The following is an 18,303-nucleotide window of genomic DNA, read 5'->3' on the forward strand; positions in this document are numbered from 1 at the left end:
TTCCCTCAAAGGTAACCTCTATCCTGAAGTTGGTGTATATCATTCCTAAGCATCTTATTGTACTTTTTCCACATATGTATGTTTTCATAAACACTGTGTGGTATTGCTCAGTGCTTTTAAAACATATATAAATGTCGCACTGCACAAAACCGTTTGCAATAATTTCCACCTAAAGGAATGGGTATTTTTATGCTTCCCACATTCCTTAGGGTAAAATAATGAGATGAAGCGTGCGGCCTGGGCGGAGCCCCGGGTGGTGGGCGGGGTCTAGAGGGGGGATAGGAGGGGCCATGTGGACGTTGGGCGGGGCCCGGGAGATCCGGGCCTCAGGGTGGAAGAGCTTGTTACGCCTGAAAGCTTTCGTCATGGTGGGCCCCGTGGTATACTTGGTGGCAGCGGCTCTGCTTGTCGGCCTTATCTATTTCCTGACTCGCAGCAGGGGCCGGGCAACAGCAGGTAAGAGATACCGCCGCTCCAGGACCGGTGGGGCCGCGTTCTCTGGCCTGAGCCTTTGTAGCCATCGCACCGCGGCTTCTGCGCATGCGCTGGCCTTGCTTGCCTGGACCGACGAGTTGCTCCGCGCCGGATGGCGCTGGTCGCGCTTCAGGCCAGCTGCACGCATGCGCATTCCTGCGCGTCGGGGAGCGGGCGCAGACGTAGCGTTCTAACCCTACTCGCCGCCTGGATGGCAGCGCTCTACACCTCTCTCCTAACCTCAGAGACAGCTTCTCTCAATTCCTCTTCTCGCCTTCCGACACTCCAGACCCAGAGGGCCAGGCCCTGGCGGACACACTCCCGTCCCTCATTGGGGCACCCAACGGAGAGGCCGCAGGGGTTTCCCGTCCCACCCAGGCCGGCTCCAGAGTGGATGCCAAGAAGGGGGCACTTGAGTGTTTTGTGCTTACCTACGAGCTGTAACTACCTGAGCCTCTGTCCTTCCCCTTCAAAGAGAGCACCTTCCCTGTTCTGTACCCCGACCAGGAGGCCATGTCATCTGCTAGGGTACAGTTCAGATACTCCTATCATTCTCTTCCTCTCGTCATTTCCCATTTCCTGTCGTTATGTGGATTTGTATATATATGGTCTCTTCCCCTCCCTGGGCCCACAAGTTACTTCAGAGCACCTACATGCTCCAAGGGCAGGAGAGAGAAAGCTGAGGTAAAGCAGATAGCCAAGAAGTCTTCCTGGAAGGAAACACACAGCCCCCGGGAGCAGGTGTGCTCCTGGTTGGCATGCCTTATAAAACTATGGCAGGTGGTGTTGAGGCAAGCAATAGATGCAGTCCTGCAGTGGGCATTCACATGAAGTCTGGAGAGGTCAGGGTGAGCTTCCTGGAGGAGGTAGGGCTTCATCTCTGTCTTGCAGGGTGGCAGTATCCTGACAGACCAGATGGAAAGGTATTGACAAAGGCAAGAGGGAACGGATGATCTTGCTGCATAGGACCAAGGTGTGGGTCTGGGTTATAAAGGCCTTAATATCTGAGAAAATTGGGGCTTTGTGCTTTGGGCAGCAGGAGCCTGGAGAACGTTAAGTGGAGGGTGAGACATCCGGGGTTCTCCCCTGCTATCAAGTGGATTGGGTTGCTAGACAGTGTTGTGGTTCCTCTCTTCCCTACAGCTGGCCAGGAGTCGTTGCACAATGAGGAGCAGCCTGTAGTAGCAGGCTCAGTGGCCCAGCCTCAGCCCCTGGACCTCGAGGAGCAGAGAGCAGGGGGCAGGCCCCGGCGCCGGAGGGACCTGGGCAGCCGCCTGCAGGCCCAGCGTCGAGCTCAGCGTATTGCCTGGGCAGAGGTGGATGAGAATGAGGAGGAGGCCATCATCCCAGGTGAGAGGGCCCCAGGCTGGAGGGGAAAGGGGCTGTTTAAGGGCATAAGGGCACCTCCAAAGCTGGATGGAAGAGTGGAGTGTGAAGCTAGAGTATAGGAGACATGTCTGGGAGCCACAAGATAAAGTTGGAGTAGGGAATACTTGAGACCCATCCTTTGGTCCCAGAAACCAGCAGTTCTGGACCCTGACCCCTATTCTATTAGGCCAGCCCCCTCTTCCTTTATCTTGGTTTTCAGTGTCTAAGCAAGAGGGCAGAGGTCTTCAGATTGACCCAGAAAGTTCCTTAGTCTACTTCTCATATCCCAGCGCCTTAGTGGTTTCGGCACACTCATTTTCTGAGAGCCTCACTCTAGGGCCAGAGTGCCTAGCCAAGAGCTTCTGTAGTTCCTGAAGTGAGATCACCTGTGTTTGAGGTTGAAGAAATTTGTTGACAGAAGCGTCCATATCCCTGAGAGACCAACAGAGCCCCTGGGATTGTGGGAAAAAATACCTCTTCTCCAGTGCTGAAACCTGGTGTGAGCCTGAGGAAGAGGCATTTGGGGCTTTTGCCCTTGTACTTCTGGGAATTAGCCCCTTTTTACTCAAAAAAGACTCACTCTGTGGTACCATCCCCCTTGTCTCAGACTTGGGATCAGACGTTCCTGCTGCCCCGGCATCAACAGTTAACCTTTAGCTAGCCTTAATTTTAGGTAGTCTTGGGGTTGGAGCTATCTTTTTTGGCCAGGCGTTGAGCCCAGAACCCTCAGCCGTTCCTGACCACAGTGAGGACAATTTCAGATATGAGGTGGGGTTGCATTTCCCCATGGGGCCATCCTTCCCTGGAGGGATACATTTCCCCATGGGGCCATCCTTCCCTGGAGGTTTGGCTCAGAAACAAACCAGAGAACTCTGCAAGCCCAGATATGCCTGACTGTGATTTTCAGACACTCCGATATTGGAACCCAACACCTCCCTTTTTGTGGCTATGCAGCATCTAAAGTTATCATCTGTTCCTTTGCCCCATCATTTTCTCACCCTTACCCCACCTTATCTGCTATCCTCAACACACACACACTCTACACACACTTTTTGGCATACACGCACTCAGAGTGTGAATTTCTACGTTCATGACAGATGTCTTTGGAGGGCAGAACTGGGCTAGTGACATTTACAGGTGGGAGGAAGGGGATCCCATCCCCCCTCCCCCCACAATGTGGAGAAGAACAAGGAGTAGGATGGACTCATCCTCATTGGTCCTCTCCAGGAGCTGAAATGTCTTTCTTTGACTGTTCTCAGCCCAAGAGGAAGAAGGTATCGAGAAGCCAGTGGAAAGTCACCTGTCAGGGAAAATTGGAGCCAAGAAACTACGGAAGTTAGAGGAAAAACAGGCGCGAAAAGCCCAGCGTGAGGCAAGCAGGAGGGATGGGGTGCAGCTCTGGGAAATGGGAAAGGGTCCTGCCTTTCTTGTCCCCCATGTCAGAACCTTACCTTGGGCTCTTTGCATGCTGCTTGCCTGGCTCTGTCTCCTGCAGCTTGGGTCTGTGGTCCGGCCCAGTCATTACCTTCCCTGGCCTGTTTGTGAGGTGGGCAAACTCTAGTTGGGAGTGGGAATATGCCCCCTACAAAGGCCTCTCTCCAGGCAGAGGAGGCTGAACGTGAGGAGCGGAAACGCCTTGAGTCCCAGCGTGAGGCAGAATGGAAGAAAGAGGAGGAGCGCCTTCGCCTGGAGGAGGAACAAAAGGTGAGGCAAACCCCCCCCCCCCCCCAACTTCTGAGCCCTGACCAGGCAGCCTTGCTTCCTGTGCAGCTCCCCACACCTAACCTAGAAGATGGGCCATGGACTGGGTTCAGGAGCGGGCCTGGTTTATTTGGCCCTGAACTCTAAACACAACCTATATAAAGCTGCTGCTGAAAAGCAGAGCTTGAGATGGGGATTTTTTTTTTTTAATGTTTATTTATTTTTGACAGAGAGAGAGAGAGCATGGGTCGGGGAGGGGAAGAGAGAGAGGGAGACACAGAATCTTAGTATATGTGCTGCCGAAGTGAGCACGGGAGACACAGAATCTGAAACAGGCTCCAGGCTCTGAGCTGTCAGCACAGAGCCCAATGCGGGGCTCAAACTCACAGACAGCGAGATCATGACCTGAACCGAAGTTGGACGCTCAACCGACTGAGCCACCCAGGTGCCCCTGAGATGGGGATTTTTGTTCATTTGGCTTATTGAGCATACCGTTTAAAGGAAAGTGAGCATTTAAAGAAAATTGAGATGGCTAGAGTGGCTGGAACAAGGTAAGCAAGAAGGAGAGGGGTCAGAGAGGGGGTGGGGTCTGGACCCTAAGGGCCTTGAAATTGTTAGAGGTCATTGTAAGAGTTGGTGGATCCTGCCTGATCCAGGTCCTGTTTAGGGCCTGCCATGGAGAAGATAGATGCCCAGAGAATGGGGACTTCTGCAGTAAAGGTGGTTAATGAGCATTTGTTTGCCAGTGGCTCCCTTTCTGAGAACGAGTGCTTGAGAAAAGGAACATCACAAAGCTGTGGTGTGTATCTAGAGTGAGAGCGAGGGCTTCCCAGCTGGGGGAACCTGGCCCTTGGCCTCTGACTGGTCCTATTGTCCAGGGACCCTGGATGGCAGAAAGCCTGGCTGTGGGTGCCATAGCAGATGGGCCAGACCACGGCAGAGAGGAGGCATTAGTGGAAAGGATTTTTTTACCTTTTTGAATATTGATATTGTGTAATGGACCCTAAATGATCTTTAGGAAAGGATTCTCCTTTCCTGCACCTAGTTTCCCGTTATTAGCATCTTATCTTAATATGGTATATTTCTCACAATCAGTACTGACACATTGTTGATGTTTATTTTTGAGAGAGAGCAAGAGAGCCCATGCGAGTAGGGGAGAGGCAAGGAAAGAGGGGAACAGAAGATCCGAAGTGGGCTCTGCGCTGACAGCAGAGAGCTTGATTTGGGACTTGAACTCATGAACTGTGAGATCATGACCTGAGCCAAAGTTGGATGCTTAACCAGCTGAGCCACCCAGGCGCCCCAGTGTACGTTGTTTTAACTAAACCCCATACATTATTCAGATTTCATTAATTTTCCTCCAGTTTCCTTTTCCTTTTCCTTTTCCTTTTCCTTTTCCTTTTCCTTTTCCTTTTCCTTTTCCTTTTCCTTTTCCTTTTCCTTTTCCTTTTCCAGGGTTGCATCCAGGATACCACATTACATTTAGTTACCATGTCTCCTTAGGCTTCTCTGGGTTGTGACATTTTCTCAGGTTTTCCTTGCTTTTGATGACGTTGATAGTTTTGAGGAATATCAGGCAAATATTATAGAACATTCCTCAGTTTGCGTTCAGCTGATGGGTTTTTTTCTCATAATTGGACTGGGCTTATGGGTTTCTGGGAGGAAGGTCACAGGTGAAGTGCCGTTCTCATTGTATCAAAGATACATGTTGTCAACTTGTCTTTACTGATGTTAACCTTGATTGCTTGGCTCAGGTTGTATTTGCCAGATTTCTGCACTGGAATGTTAACTCTTTCCTTGCTGTACTTCTTTGGAAACAAGTCACTGTGCACAGCCCACACTTAAGGGGTGGGTAGAGTTATTCTCCACCTCTTTCAGGGGAGAGTATCTACACAAAGTATTGGGAATTTTTTTGTTCCAGAGCTATACTTTTTCTTTTTTATTTATATAATTGTTTGTTTATATCTACACAGACTAGAGGATATTTATTTTGTATGTTGTGTTAGAGTCCAATACTGTCTTATCTTATTATATAGACCATTGGGAGCTCTCACAATTGGCTCCCATGTACCTTTGACGTAACTTCATTGTTTGGTTTCCTGAGTACTTTCCTTCTGGCACCACAAGATGCACCAGGTTCATTTTCTATGTTCTTTGCCCCAACTTTAGCTATGTGTTTTAAAAAGATCTTCTTGAGAGCTGTGGAAAATAGGATGACTTGGGGGGAGGCTATGGCACTAGGTGGTGGTGGTGATTGAGCAACACGGATGGACTGAGAAGTTTTCCGGAAGTTGAAGGCAGAAGTGGTAGATAGGACTTTATTTCTGACCAGGTGGCCAGATGGCTGTGTGACTCACTGAGCCAGGGACCCAGGAGGAGGACCGGACGTGTGGGGAGTAGATCACAGGGTCTTTCTGGGACATATGCAATTTGAAGTGCCTGTGAGATGGCCCAGTGGATGTGTCACGTGGGAGGAAAGATCTGGGCAGGGGTACAACTGTGGCAGTCACTGGCGAGGAGATGGTTGTTGATGCTGTGGGCATGGCAAGGTGACCCGAGGAAGGGGGGGTGGGGCGGGGAACAGGGCTGAGCAAGGAGGAGGTGGGGAGAATGGCCCAAGGAGCAGGAGGAAGTCCTGGAGAGGGTAGGGTCTGCAAGCCAAGCAAGGGAAGAGGAAATGGTCAGCTCTCCCGGCACCACTAAGAGGCTGTGAGGCTGATGGTTGTCCCTTGGATTTGGTGGGATGGAGGGCAGGGGTGGGACTGTAGCACTTGTTTTGGTGGAGAAGTCAGACTGGAGTAGGCAGGAGGGGTGAAAGGGTGATGAGGAAATGGAGCCTGGGCGTTTGTCCACAAAGTTCAGACATGACAGGAAGAGAAGGAGGAGGGGTGATTGCAAGGTACTGTGGGGTGGGGTCACAGGAGGATTTTCAAGGAGAGGGGGCTGAGCAGCATGTGTCTGGGAGGTAATGAAACTGGTGAGAAGAGGGGCCTCTGCCTGCAGCTCAGCTTGAGGTTGAGAGAGCAGAGTCTTGAAGGAACTGAGAGAGGGCTGGACTGTGTGCCCTGGTGCGCTGTGGGGGCAGCAGAGCCCAGAATAGGGATGGGGTGGGCACCTGCCCCACAGTACCTGACTCTTGTCCACAGGAGGAGGAAGAGAGGAAGGCCCGGGAGGAGCAGGCCCAGCGGGAACATGAGGAGTACCTGAAACTGAAGGAAGCCTTCGTGGTGGAGGAGGAAGGTGTGGGTGAGACCATGACTGAGGAACAGGTGGGTCCACACTGCCCCTGGGAAGCCCCTCCCCATGCCCACCAAGCCCACCACCCCATCCCAGATGCCCCATTGCTCCTCGCCTGCCACCCTTGTCAGGCAGTGAGAAGTGGGTGGGCATCAGGCCCAGCAGCCTCTAGCAGCCAGAGGCCTCGTCCTCAGGAGAGGTGGTGCCTCCCACCCCTCGCTCTGGGAGGCTCTGCTCACACAGGCTGGTGGGTAGGCGTAGACCCCTGTGGCCCCTGCAGGGGAGACATTCACCCTGATTTCTCTGCCCCTCTAGTCCCACAGCTTCCTGACAGAGTTCATCAACTACATAAAGGTAAGAAGCCACCGGACAGAGCCTGGGTGTCTGCCCCCTGCCTCACGCGTGTGTGTCACGTGTGAGTCGTGTGTGTGTGTGTGTGTGAGACGTGTGCTCTCTCGGCCTGGAGGGAGCAGACTGGAGCCAGGGTACGGGCAGCTTATTCGTGCTTGTGCAGGCATGGGTGGGGGACCGGAGAGTCTGAGCTGCCCGCTCCTGGCAGACCTCGCTCTCCTCTGACAGTGGAGAGGGACCCGGTCTGTGTGGGAGGCCTGAGCCTTCAATCACTTCCTCACAGTCAGGGTTTGACAGTCTCCCTGCTCCTCAGACCCCACGCTCAGTGAGTCACTGTGTTTTCAGGTTTCTTCACATGTGTTTTCTGTCAGTTCTGTCACACTGAGCCTCCACTGAGTTGAAACAAGTATCTCTTGCCATGTGTTCCTGACCGGGAACTTGGGTCTTCAGGGAAACAGGATGATGTTTCCTTTGGAATCGAGGGCGGGGCGGCACGTGTGCCCCACTCTGTCTGTAGCCACACCGGGTACTGCTCCGGGTTGCATAAGCACGTCCTGCTCTGCTTTGCTGCTAAGCAACTTCTCTCCCACGAAGGATGCGACAAGGGGAGAGGTTTTCAAGTGCAGCTCACAGGTGCAGAGGCGGCTGAGGGAAGGGGTACAGAGGGAGTGGGGGCGGCAGTGGGGGTGCTACTAGGGGGTGCCAAGGAGCCAGGCCTTGCATAATCCTCCCCCCCACCTCTTCCAAAGGGAACAGGGTTCAGACTCCTCCCAGCGGCGAGGAGCCGTGCTCACAGCCTGGGGGCCGGGTGTTACTGGGAGGGAGAGAGCGCCGTTCCCCTCTGATACAGCCCATTCTCTGCCGGTTCTCCACGCTGGCACCTTCGAGGGCCAGCAGGACCTCTCTCACACTTTCCTGCTGCTGTTTGGAACCTGCCGTCCCCACCTACCCAGCGGACAGCAACATGGTCTTGAGTCTCCTTCAGGAAAGCTTTGATCGCTAGCGTTAGCTCCCCCTCTCCTCTGCAGAGACCTGAGTAAGGGCCCGCCCCCCCTGCGGCAGTTGCAGCGCTTGCTTGCAGAGGCCATTTTCCGGGGGTTCTCCAGACTCCTCTGGACCCTGGAGGTCTTTCCGGCCCGTGCCAGTTGATCCTCCCAGCGCTGTTGTCGGCAGGGAGGAGGACTTCTGGAATACAGCCCACCTGCCTTCCTCCAGGCTCCTCCAGGTTGTCAGTCCCCTCTCTTTCCTGACCAGGGCTGAGTGGGTTGGTTTGTTTTTCTAAACATACTCTTGACCCCAGCAGCCCCTCGGGCCGGGTCTTAAGAGGGTGACTCCATGTTCACACTCTGAGCTGTCACTGAGAACCCCGCGCCTGCTCCCTGCTTTGTAGGTAGAGGTCAGCTGGCCAGGTCACTTTGTGCTCGCCACCCCCTGGCCCAACTGCCGCTCACTTGCCTCCCCGCCTGAATGTTCAGTTTGGCATTTTGAACAGTCACATGCTATCTGCAGCTGAGGAGGTGTCACCGTGTCACTCCTCCCCCAGCTGATTCGCTATGGAAGATTCCTGGAAACGCAAAAGACCGCCTTCTCTCGAGTCACATGCTATGCTGTCTGGAGGGGAGGCAGGCGCAGATGCATGTGTAGGACCCAGAGGTAGAGCCTCGGCAGCACCTGCACTTCCCCCTCCCCCCACCCCGGGAACTAAACTTTCTACTGAGGGTGAGAGGGAAGCACACACAGCATGGTAGTGCATGGAAAGCACTGAGCAAATTTAGCCATAGTTATTTTAAGGGTGAGCATAGTGCCTCAGCAGTGTGAAGGGGATGGTGAAAAGTGTGGCATGTCATGGTCGCAGGGATCTTTAGGCCAGGGGCAGTGAACAAAGGTGAGACAAGCCGAGCTGTACTGCTTCTGCCAAGACCCTGGCTCATCCGGGCTTCTCATCTGCTTTCACCTGTCTACCCGGCCAGCCTTGAGCTCAGGCAGGGGATGTGTCTTTTGCACCTCTGCACCCTCCTTCCCACATACATACACCTCAGCTCCTTGGCCTTGTGTTCAGCATACACAGGTCCTAGGGAGTTTTTTAGTCAGCTTCTGGCAATTGTCAGCCCCTGGCTTCATCTCTGTGGTGCTTCCCTTTTTGGCCTGTACATGATGTTGAAATGATATGGCCGGATGCAGAGGAGAAGGTAGCAGCGGCACTCAGCTCTTCATGTGTGTCTGTCCCAGGGTAGTCCCCAGGCCAGGAGGTGGCTCATGGGGCAGGTGGTGGTTTGGGCAGATCCCTCCCTGCAAGCAGGGGCACAAGAGAGTTTATGAGTGCGTGTGTGCCTGTGTACAGGCAACTGGGAGAGCGTGTGAGTAGTGTGTGAGCAGAACAAGGCTGTCCCATGGGAGCATGTAGCCTGCTTAGCCAGCCACCAGAGCAGAGCAGGTGGGCATGCCAACCTCAGAGGGCTTCTATGCCGAGCAGCTTTGCCCAAGGTCCCCCTCTCTCTCCTCTCCCCTCTTTGCAGCAGTCCAAGGTCGTGCTCTTGGAAGACCTGGCTTCCCAGGTGGGCCTACGGACTCAGGTAAGCCCTTGAAGGTGGGTGGCCTGCTACGTGAAATGTGGCCACGGGGCCCGTATGGCTGTCAGAGGGGGCCCGCCTGAAAGATGGGGTATTGATGTCCCCAAGCAAGAGTAGACTGTAGGAATCTTTGGCACCCCAGGAATCCTGTGTTTCTACTCGATGGAGGAAAAAGAAAAAAGCCCAAACCCCATCACTCCAGCAGCCCCTGTAACTGAGGCAGCCCAAACCCAGTTACCTTGATAACTGTCTTGCAAACAGGCTATGCCAGCCTTCGTGGCCAGACATCCCCACCTCTCCTCTCCTGCCTTGAAGTGAGCCTCTCTCAGGGGTCTTACAGGGCCCCAAGACCAGAGTCCTGTCTCCCCTAGGCCCCTCCAAAGGAGAAGCACAGAGTCACGTGGGGGCAGCCATGAGAAGGAGGGGAGGAGAGTCGGCTGTGGTCGGAGGGCGATTGTGACTGTCTTCTGGGGATGGCAGTGCCCGTCTCTGCTCTGAGACTTGTTCTTCTTGTAGGACACCATAAACCGCATCCAAGACCTGCTGGCTGAGGGGGCTCTGACAGGTGAGGGGATGAGAACCATTTGCCATAGACCCTGGCCTGGGAGGGGGGTGGGTGTCTAGCCACAGAGGGCCTGGCAGGGACTTGTTCCAGAGGCCAGATGACTCCCCACTCCCAGCCCTGGATGGGGAAGTGGTGTGCATGCAGGAAGGGCGCAGAGCAGAGGGATATGCCCAGGCCTGGGAGTGGCTCAGGGTGACAGGGACAGCCTGATTTGACTCACCTAGCCACGATTGGATGCAGCCAGGGGAGGCCAGGCAGGCAGGCAAGCCTGGAGGGCTCTGAGCCAGAAAGGGGTGGCTGGGTAGGCATTCTTATGCAATGGTGGGGAGGGGGGCTTAGAGGGCTGGGCTCAGCCCCACAACCCTCCTGTCTCCACAGGTGTGATTGATGACAGGGGCAAGTTCATCTACATAACCCCCGAGGAACTGACTGCTGTGGCTAACTTCATCCGACAGCGGGGCCGGGTGTCCATCACCGAACTTGCGCAGGCCAGCAACTCCCTCATCGCCTGGGGCCAGGAGCCCCCTGTCCAGGCCCCAGCTTGACCTAGCCCTTCCCTTTTGGACTGGGAGCTGGTACAGCCTACCTGGCCATACATCTTGGTCCCTCCCCACCATCCTGGGGGAAAGATGGAATGTGGCCAGGCAGTTATAGATTAAAGACCTGTGAGCACTGCTGAGCTTGGTGTGGCTTGGTATGACAGAAGGCCTGGCCTGAGATTCCAGATGAGCAAGTGAAGCCTAGTCCTCAAATTATATCCAGGGTGGGTGGGGGTGGGAGGAGCCCTGTGGTGAAAGTCCCATTCTTATGCATTCATTCATTTAAAAAGAATATTGAGCATTTATTGTGTTCCTTTGTACCCTACATAGATGAGTTCTTTCTCTCCCTGCCTCAGAGCAACCTTCCCAGAGCAAAAGTGAGCAACCTTAGGGCCACATCTCCCCTAACTGGGGAGGGAGGTCTCACTGTTGCTTACATGGATGGATTCAGGAGCCCTATAGAGTGCTGAGAGCCCTTAAGGAGAAGAGTGAAGTGCCAAGGATAGAATCCTAAGGGACATCGGCCTTTAAGAGGGAGGGAAGGGCAGTCAGGGAGGGAGAGAGGCTGGGCAGGTGGAAGGAAGCGGGGAACCTACTTGAGCTGGAAAGAATTGTACAGTGGAGAGATGTGCTTCCTACAGTCCATCGCATGAATTTAGCTCTGCATCCTCAACAAAGTTTAAATGGTGTGGGCGATTCCACCCACCGGTGGATGTAAGGACCATATGCTCAGGAGTGGGTGTGAGATGGGAGATGTGTGTCTCCTGTAGGGTCAGTCACTCTAGTTCCTGTAGGCTGTTCATGGCGTGTGCATCCTGCTGTGCTGAGGGTGAGGCATGTATTTAAAGGTGTATTTTTTATGCAACATTGCCCCTAAACATAAACCACCTACTTCCTCTCGTGCCTGGTAGAGGAGGCAGCTTTCTGTTCTCACCCTGAAGGAAACCGTGTGGATGATTATGCGGAGACAGGACATTAGGCTTTAGGGTGGAGCCTTCCTGAGTGTTGTCAAGGATGATTTTGACTCATTTGGTGCCGTAAGTATTAACTATAGTACCTAAATTCCAAGTGAGGTCTGACTCTGCTGCTTCCGTCAGCAGCAGGCACTTGGGAGTCACCTGGAGCTAGGAAGGGCCACGTGCACTGCCTGGGAGCCCGTAATCCAGTAGGAGAGAGAAGGAACAGATATAGGCACCGTTAGTGTCAGAACGAAACATAAAATTACAAAGGGAAAAGGGGGCTTGCAGTCTGAGTGATGGATGGTTCTGGGCCCTGGTTGCCCATTGGAAGCACCTGGGGAGTTGTGAACAGTCTCATGCCAGATTGCATTCTGGACTAGGGGAATCAGAATAAGACCCCACCAGAAAGGGCTTCTTACAGAGCAAGGTCTCTTCCGTCCTTTCCCTCACTTGTCCTTAGCCACTTCTATCCAGGTGGCAGGATGACTAGGAGTCTTAGCACCTGCATTCCACCCTCAGGACACAGTCCACAGGCCAAGAGTGAGGAAAAGGAAATTCCCTTTCTCACATCCTGGAAGCTTTCGAAAACCCTTTATGTCCCACTTAGTGTGGAGGAAAAAACCTGTGACCCCTTGTGCATTATTTAGTGATCAACCTACTAATCTAATAAATTTATCAAATGGACAGTTCTTGAAATAGTGATTAACATGTTTCTAAATATGTATAAAGCGCTTTCACAATTAGTACATGAAAACTTTCAGGTTTAACCACTTGTAATTTCTCAAGCATTTAAACAATTATTACTTAAATACTTCTAAGCATTTAAATCCCCCAAATTTAATACATGAAATTATTTTAAATGCTTTTACATCTTAAAAAGTAGACCTGGTGTTAAAACAATGACATTACTGATCTATGTGTGTGATACTGAAACTGATTATAAACATTTCAATATCATGATTTACATTTGCTTATTCACTGGCTCTGCTTTTATTTCTTTTGCTTCCTGAGGGTAGTTTTCACTTCTCCTGGAGCCCCAGCATGATTATCTCGGATGGCTGAGGGTGCATATATATGAAGGATGGTGATTCAGAAGCAGGGACCCAGGACTTCACTGTGACCCTGAGTCCTTTAGTTGTGTGGCCCCTTTTTCATCATTAGGTCCCCCCTCCACATCAGAAACACCTGACTGTTGTTTCCAGCTCATCAGGTAAATTCTGATTTTGGAGTTCCCAAGTTACAAAACGCTCATTATGCTTGTTCTGGGTGCCTTATCTTTATAGCCCAGTTCGACAGGCCTGTTTTGATGCCACTTGCTCCCAGTAGAGCCCAGTTCAGTTTTGTTCTATCACAACGTCTCTTTTTCATGGACCTTCAAGGCCTGTTATTTTTTTTTAATGCTTATTTATTTGAGAGAGACAGAGACTGTGAGTGGGGGAAGGGCAGAGAGAGAGGGAGACACAGAATCCAAAGCTGTCAGCACAGAGCCCAACATGGAGCTTGAGCCCACAAACTGTGAGATCATGACCCGAGCTGAAGTTGGACGCCCAACCAACTGAGCCAGCCAGGCACCCCAAGGCCTATTATTGACAAGCCTGTGGTGGGAGAGCCATATAATACAACTTGTCTTTTCAAAAATGGTTAAAAGATTGGCCATAAGTTGAAAAATTGTAAAAGCTGGGTAATGGGTACATGTAGGTTATACTCCTATTTTTATATTGAAAGTTTCTCGTAAAAAAAAAAAAAAGCTTAAAATTAATAAGGGGCGCCTGGCTGGCTCAGTGGGTGGAGCATGCCAGTCTTGATCTCAGGATTGTAAATTCAAGTCCCACAATGGGTGTAGAGATTACTTAAAAGTAAGTTTTTTCAATTTGAAAGAAGTCATTTACTTATTTATTTATTTATTTTTAGTTTGTCTATTTTTGAGAGAGCACACATACGCATGTGAGTGGGGGAGGGCCAGAGAGAGAGGGAAAGAGAATCCCAAGTGGTCTCTGCATTGTAAGCACAGAGCCCAATGTGTGCTCAAACTCAGGAACTGTGAGATCATGACTTGAACCAAAATCGGGTTGAGTGCTTAACTGACTGAGCCACCCAGGTGTCCCTGAAAGTAGTTGTTTATTAACTGACCAGATTACAGAAATAACTGTGGTAGATCCCTTAGGTCATCCTTCTAATAAGCCTGTTGATCTTGTCTTCCTTGTTGCCAACACATCTACCTTCTACAAAATGGGTGGTCTTTTTTTTCATTCTTTCTTGTGGAGAAGATAATTTGAAGGGTGTAAAAATAATTATTTCTTAAATAAGTGTTTATTTTATTTTTTTTAATTTTTTTTTAATGTTTATTTATTTTTGAGACAGAGAGAGACAGAGCATGAACAGGGGAAGGTCAGAGAGAGGGAGACACAGAATCTGAAACAGGCTCCAGGCTCTGAGCTGTCAGCACACAGCCTGATGCGGGGCTCGAACTCAGGGACCGCGAGATCATGACCTGAGCCTAAGTCAGCAGTTTAACCGACTGAGCCACCCAGGCGCCCCAATAAATGTTTATTTTTGAGAGAGAGAGTGGGAGCTGGTGTGGGGCAGAGAGGGGGACAGATGATCTAAAGTAGGCTATGCACTGACAGCACAGCGCTCGATGTGGGTGGGACTCGAACTCACGAACCCCTGAAAAATCATGAAATCATGACCTGAGCCAAAGTTGAACCAACTGAGCCACCCAGGTGCCACTAAAAGTAAAATATTTTTAAAAATAACACAATGAGCCCTAGATGGCTTCATGATCCTTGGCTCAAGATAAACTTCAGAAAAGGGGCTAAAAAAGCTGGACCCTGTGAGGCTGCCAGTAGTCCCTCCATCGACCTGGCAATTGGCCCCCAGGCTACACAGTGGCACCAGTCAGTGCAGGATGCATGTTGGATCTCTGTAACACAAAACTTATTTAACACATTCAAAGTGTGTGTCAAAAAACTAATAAACTATGGAGAGCCTACTGAGTATGAGGCAAGATGCTAAGCACCCCAGGGAACTGCATTGAGCAAAACCTGGCCCCATCCACAAGTGGCGGATGGGGCAGTGGTGCTAATCCACCAGGGAGACCAGTCGGCCAGCCAGCAGGTGCATGGCCAAATCCTGTGATATGCAAAAGGGACCAGTAGCTTACAAGCAAGGCCTTCTGGGCTGAGTGGAGGACAGGTGTGGGAATGTAATGAGCTGTCAGCACAGAACCTGATGCAGGGCTCGAACTCACAAGCCATGAGATCATGACCTGAGCCAAAGTCGGATGCCTAACTGACTGAGCCACCCAGACACTCCGAGTAACTCATTTCTTAGCCCTTCTTTGCAGTCATCTTATCCCACAAATCATCGTTACTCCTATCAACCCCTCCCTGTACCAACTCCACTCTTCACAAGTGCTTGCCCCAGACATCTCCAGTCCCAAGTCCCAGCCCCAAGATTGGAGATGACTATTCCACTGAGGCTGTGTTTCTCAAACTTATTTGACAGTATCTCTTAGTAAGAAATCCATTTTTCATTAAGTACATGTTCGTATGCACATGCATAGAGAGACCTGAAGCTAAGGTGTCCTAGCAGTGCTTTGCTTAGTGTGGTTGATGCATGTTGATATTTGCTTCTCTGTTCTGTACCACTGCTGATGCTGACTCCATTGATTTCTTAACCCACTAACTGATTTGAAAAATAGGGTTCTAAGGAGCCTGTTTCTTTTACATTGAGGACAGGGCAAAGGATCAATATCTAGGTGAAGAGTTGTGTAATATATATAACTTGATAATCACAGGGTTGTACCAAAAGCAATTTAGACTACAGTAGTGACATTGAAAAATAGTTTTACTTGGTTTATCCTGACACCATACATAATTTTTGGCTTATTATATACTACATTATTTTGTTACGCATTACAGCAAAAATGTGTAAGAGAATGTTATGAGAACCTATTAAATACCAATACTGTAACATTAACTTTGTTTAAATATAATCTTTTGCACATAACATGCTAGATTTATTGGCTGGTTGTAGTCATTTTAACTTAACTTTCTTGACTTCTATTTCTAACCTGTACAAAAACACATCCATCATCATCATCATCATAACGCAAAAACTAAAACTAGTAATGCTCCAACTGTATTGTAACTGAGTAACTGAGATTTAATACTTCTGTTACTTTATTTTCCTTTAACTATTTCTCATCAATGAGGTACTTCACGCCATTTTGTTGTTGAGCTAAACCCTACAGTTTATAGAACAATGCAGTTGGGTGGATACATGCTTGATGTCTACTCTGGCAGTTGTCTTTATGTTTTTTTTTTTTTTTTTAGTTTGTGCATATTGCCTCATATCAAAATAGACAATAATAACAAATATGAATATATGAGAAATTATTGAACATATAATCCATCATTGCTGGGAAACTCATTTTTCCACGTCTCAGCTACTGTCCCTGCTGGATTGTAGTAAGTCAAGAGAGGAAAAGTTGACAAATGGTAAGGGAAGAACACATGGGAAGTTTGGGCCCCAAAGACAGGTAGTATAAATTTTACCTAGCCATCTCATCTAGTCTGCAACCATATCTGCAAATGTAAAAAGTTTACAAAGAAGGCTTTCTGCCAGACACATGGACCCCAGCTTTTACAAAAATTCTATCTGGTAACATTTTTGGAGTCTGCATGTTTCCATAAAATTGATTAAAGTTTTGGATATAATTATAATTCCATGATGCAATAATCATTATTATTCTGCTTGGGGCTTTAAGAAGAACAACATTCTTCACAAACAGATGTGAATTCATAAAACTCTCAATGGTGGGTGGTGGGGGCAGTGGCTTATATTGGTTTATGCTTTGTTTCTAAATATCTTGCAATGAGGTTTACACTGTTTAGATACAGATAAGTCTCTTTGTTAGTACTATATAAACAAAGTATCAATTATGTAAAAACAAAAGAAAAATGTCAGGGACCCTTGTGAACATAAAAGCAAAAACCATCTTCTATTGGGAAAAATGGGCAATGAGTAAAGAATAGTGGTTTTAACGGTCTAATAAGTTTTTAATATTTTTCCCTTTAACTTTTATTTTTTAAGGGTCCAGTGTGTGTGTGTGTGTGTGTGTGTGTGTGTGTGTGTGTGTGTGTGTGTGTAAACATCAGCTTATAAAACCACATGTTAAAGACCCCAGCATATTTGGATCATAAACATTTCAGTTAGTTTTATATTGGTCTGGATAACCCCCAAGACCTTTACTAGTCATTCTCAGGAATTTTTGGCCCAATTCCAGAGGTTTTTATTTCCTCATAAAGCAAGCAATAGCTGTGAAAAACTTTAGTGCCAACATCCAAACTTAAACATGGATTTAAGTGCTTTGTCTGCCCTCCAGTTTGGCATTTGGAGGTCACTGCTCAGTCACCCCTAAGAAGCCCCAAACCCCTTCTGGATAACTTGGTGGGTAGGACCCCAAAGGGTCACAACAGTCTTTTGATTGGTAGGTTTTTATTTGCATCTCTTCAGTATCAGCAGGGCTGCAGATGTTTTCAATTGCTTGTTGGCCATTTGTATTCTGTGAATGATCTATTTCTCTTTTATCCATTTATCTGTAGACCCAGGGTTTTTGCAGTTTCATTCACCATTCAACAAATGAATGTTAAGTATCCATTATGTGCTTGCACTCATTTTCTAGTACTGCTGTAACATCCACTCATTTAGTGACATAAAACAACACACACTTACTATCCTCTAGTTCTGTAGAAGTTCAACATGGATCTTACTGGGCTGACATCAACCTGGAGTTGTTTCTTTCTGGAGGCTCTATTCTGTCTTCTCCTTGGCTGTGGTCCTTTTCCTCCATCTGTAAAGCCAGCTATGTTGCATCTCTAGCCTTTTTCCACAGTCATATGCCCCCCCGCCCCTACTTCTGCCTTCCTCGTCCACTTTTAAGGATCCTTATGATTACACTGGGCCCACCTGGATAATCCAGGATAATCTCCTTATTTTATAAAGATTTTTGAGTAATTGCAACACTCACATGGGGCTCGAACTCACAACCCCGAGATCAAGTCACATGTTCTACCAACTGAGCCAGCCACGCACTCCTAATCTCCCTATTTTAAGGTTAGCTGATTAGAAACCTTAATTCTATCTACAACCTTAATTCTCCTTGGCCATGTAACCTGACATGTTTACAGATTCAGGGGATTAGGACTTGGATATCTTCTGGGGTCCATTAATTCTCCTTACCAGAGTATTAAGATGGGGATATGGAATTTTTTTAAAGTATCCTGTCAAAAAACAAACAAACAAAAAGTATCCTAACAGATGCTAAAAGTTAGTGGGGAAGACAGATGATTAATCAATCACAATTTTCTTCTTTTATGTTATTTGTCAGATTTTGGCATTAAGATTATTCTAACTTTATAAGATGAATTAGGGAGCTTTTCATCTTTTCCTAGGATTTAGAATGATCTCTTAATAGATTGGGTAGAACTCAGCTGTAAAACAGTCTAAGGCTAGTGCCATTTAAAAGGGTAAAT

General features: G+C 49.1%; 1 protein-coding gene across 1 annotated transcript; it reads left to right on the forward strand.

Moving 5' to 3' along the window:
- Nucleotides 1–283: 283 nt before the first annotated feature.
- On the forward strand, nucleotides 284–12,460 carry DDRGK1 (DDRGK domain containing 1). Its single transcript, XM_060613754.3, has 9 exons — nucleotides 284–456; nucleotides 1,618–1,824; nucleotides 3,102–3,214; nucleotides 3,445–3,546; nucleotides 6,690–6,812; nucleotides 7,096–7,134; nucleotides 9,648–9,704; nucleotides 10,218–10,266; nucleotides 10,645–12,460. Exons 1-9 carry the CDS (start codon nucleotides 291–293, stop codon nucleotides 10,809–10,811), a joined length of 1,023 nt encoding a protein of 340 aa, XP_060469737.1. The 5' UTR covers nucleotides 284–290; the 3' UTR covers nucleotides 10,812–12,460.
- The last annotated feature ends 5,843 nt before the right edge of the window (nucleotides 12,461–18,303 follow it).

The sequence above is a fragment of the Panthera onca genome, chromosome A3 (genome assembly GCF_046562875.1).
Source record: "Panthera onca isolate mPanOnc1 chromosome A3, mPanOnc1 haplotype 2, whole genome shotgun sequence".
Lineage (NCBI taxonomy): Eukaryota > Metazoa > Chordata > Mammalia > Carnivora > Felidae > Panthera > Panthera onca.

Excerpts from the sequence above, each read along its gene's own strand:
- DDRGK1 (XM_060613754.3), top strand. The coding sequence starts at position 291 with ATGTGGACGTTGGGCGGGGCCCGGGAGATCCGGGCCTCAGGGTGGAAG. Across the intron at positions 3,547-6,689 it reads GCCTGGAGGAGGAACAAAAG|GAGGAGGAAGAGAGGAAGGC; the intron begins GTGAGGCAAACC and ends TCTTGTCCACAG. Across the intron at positions 9,705-10,217 it reads AGGTGGGCCTACGGACTCAG|GACACCATAAACCGCATCCA; the intron begins GTAAGCCCTTGA and ends TTCTTCTTGTAG.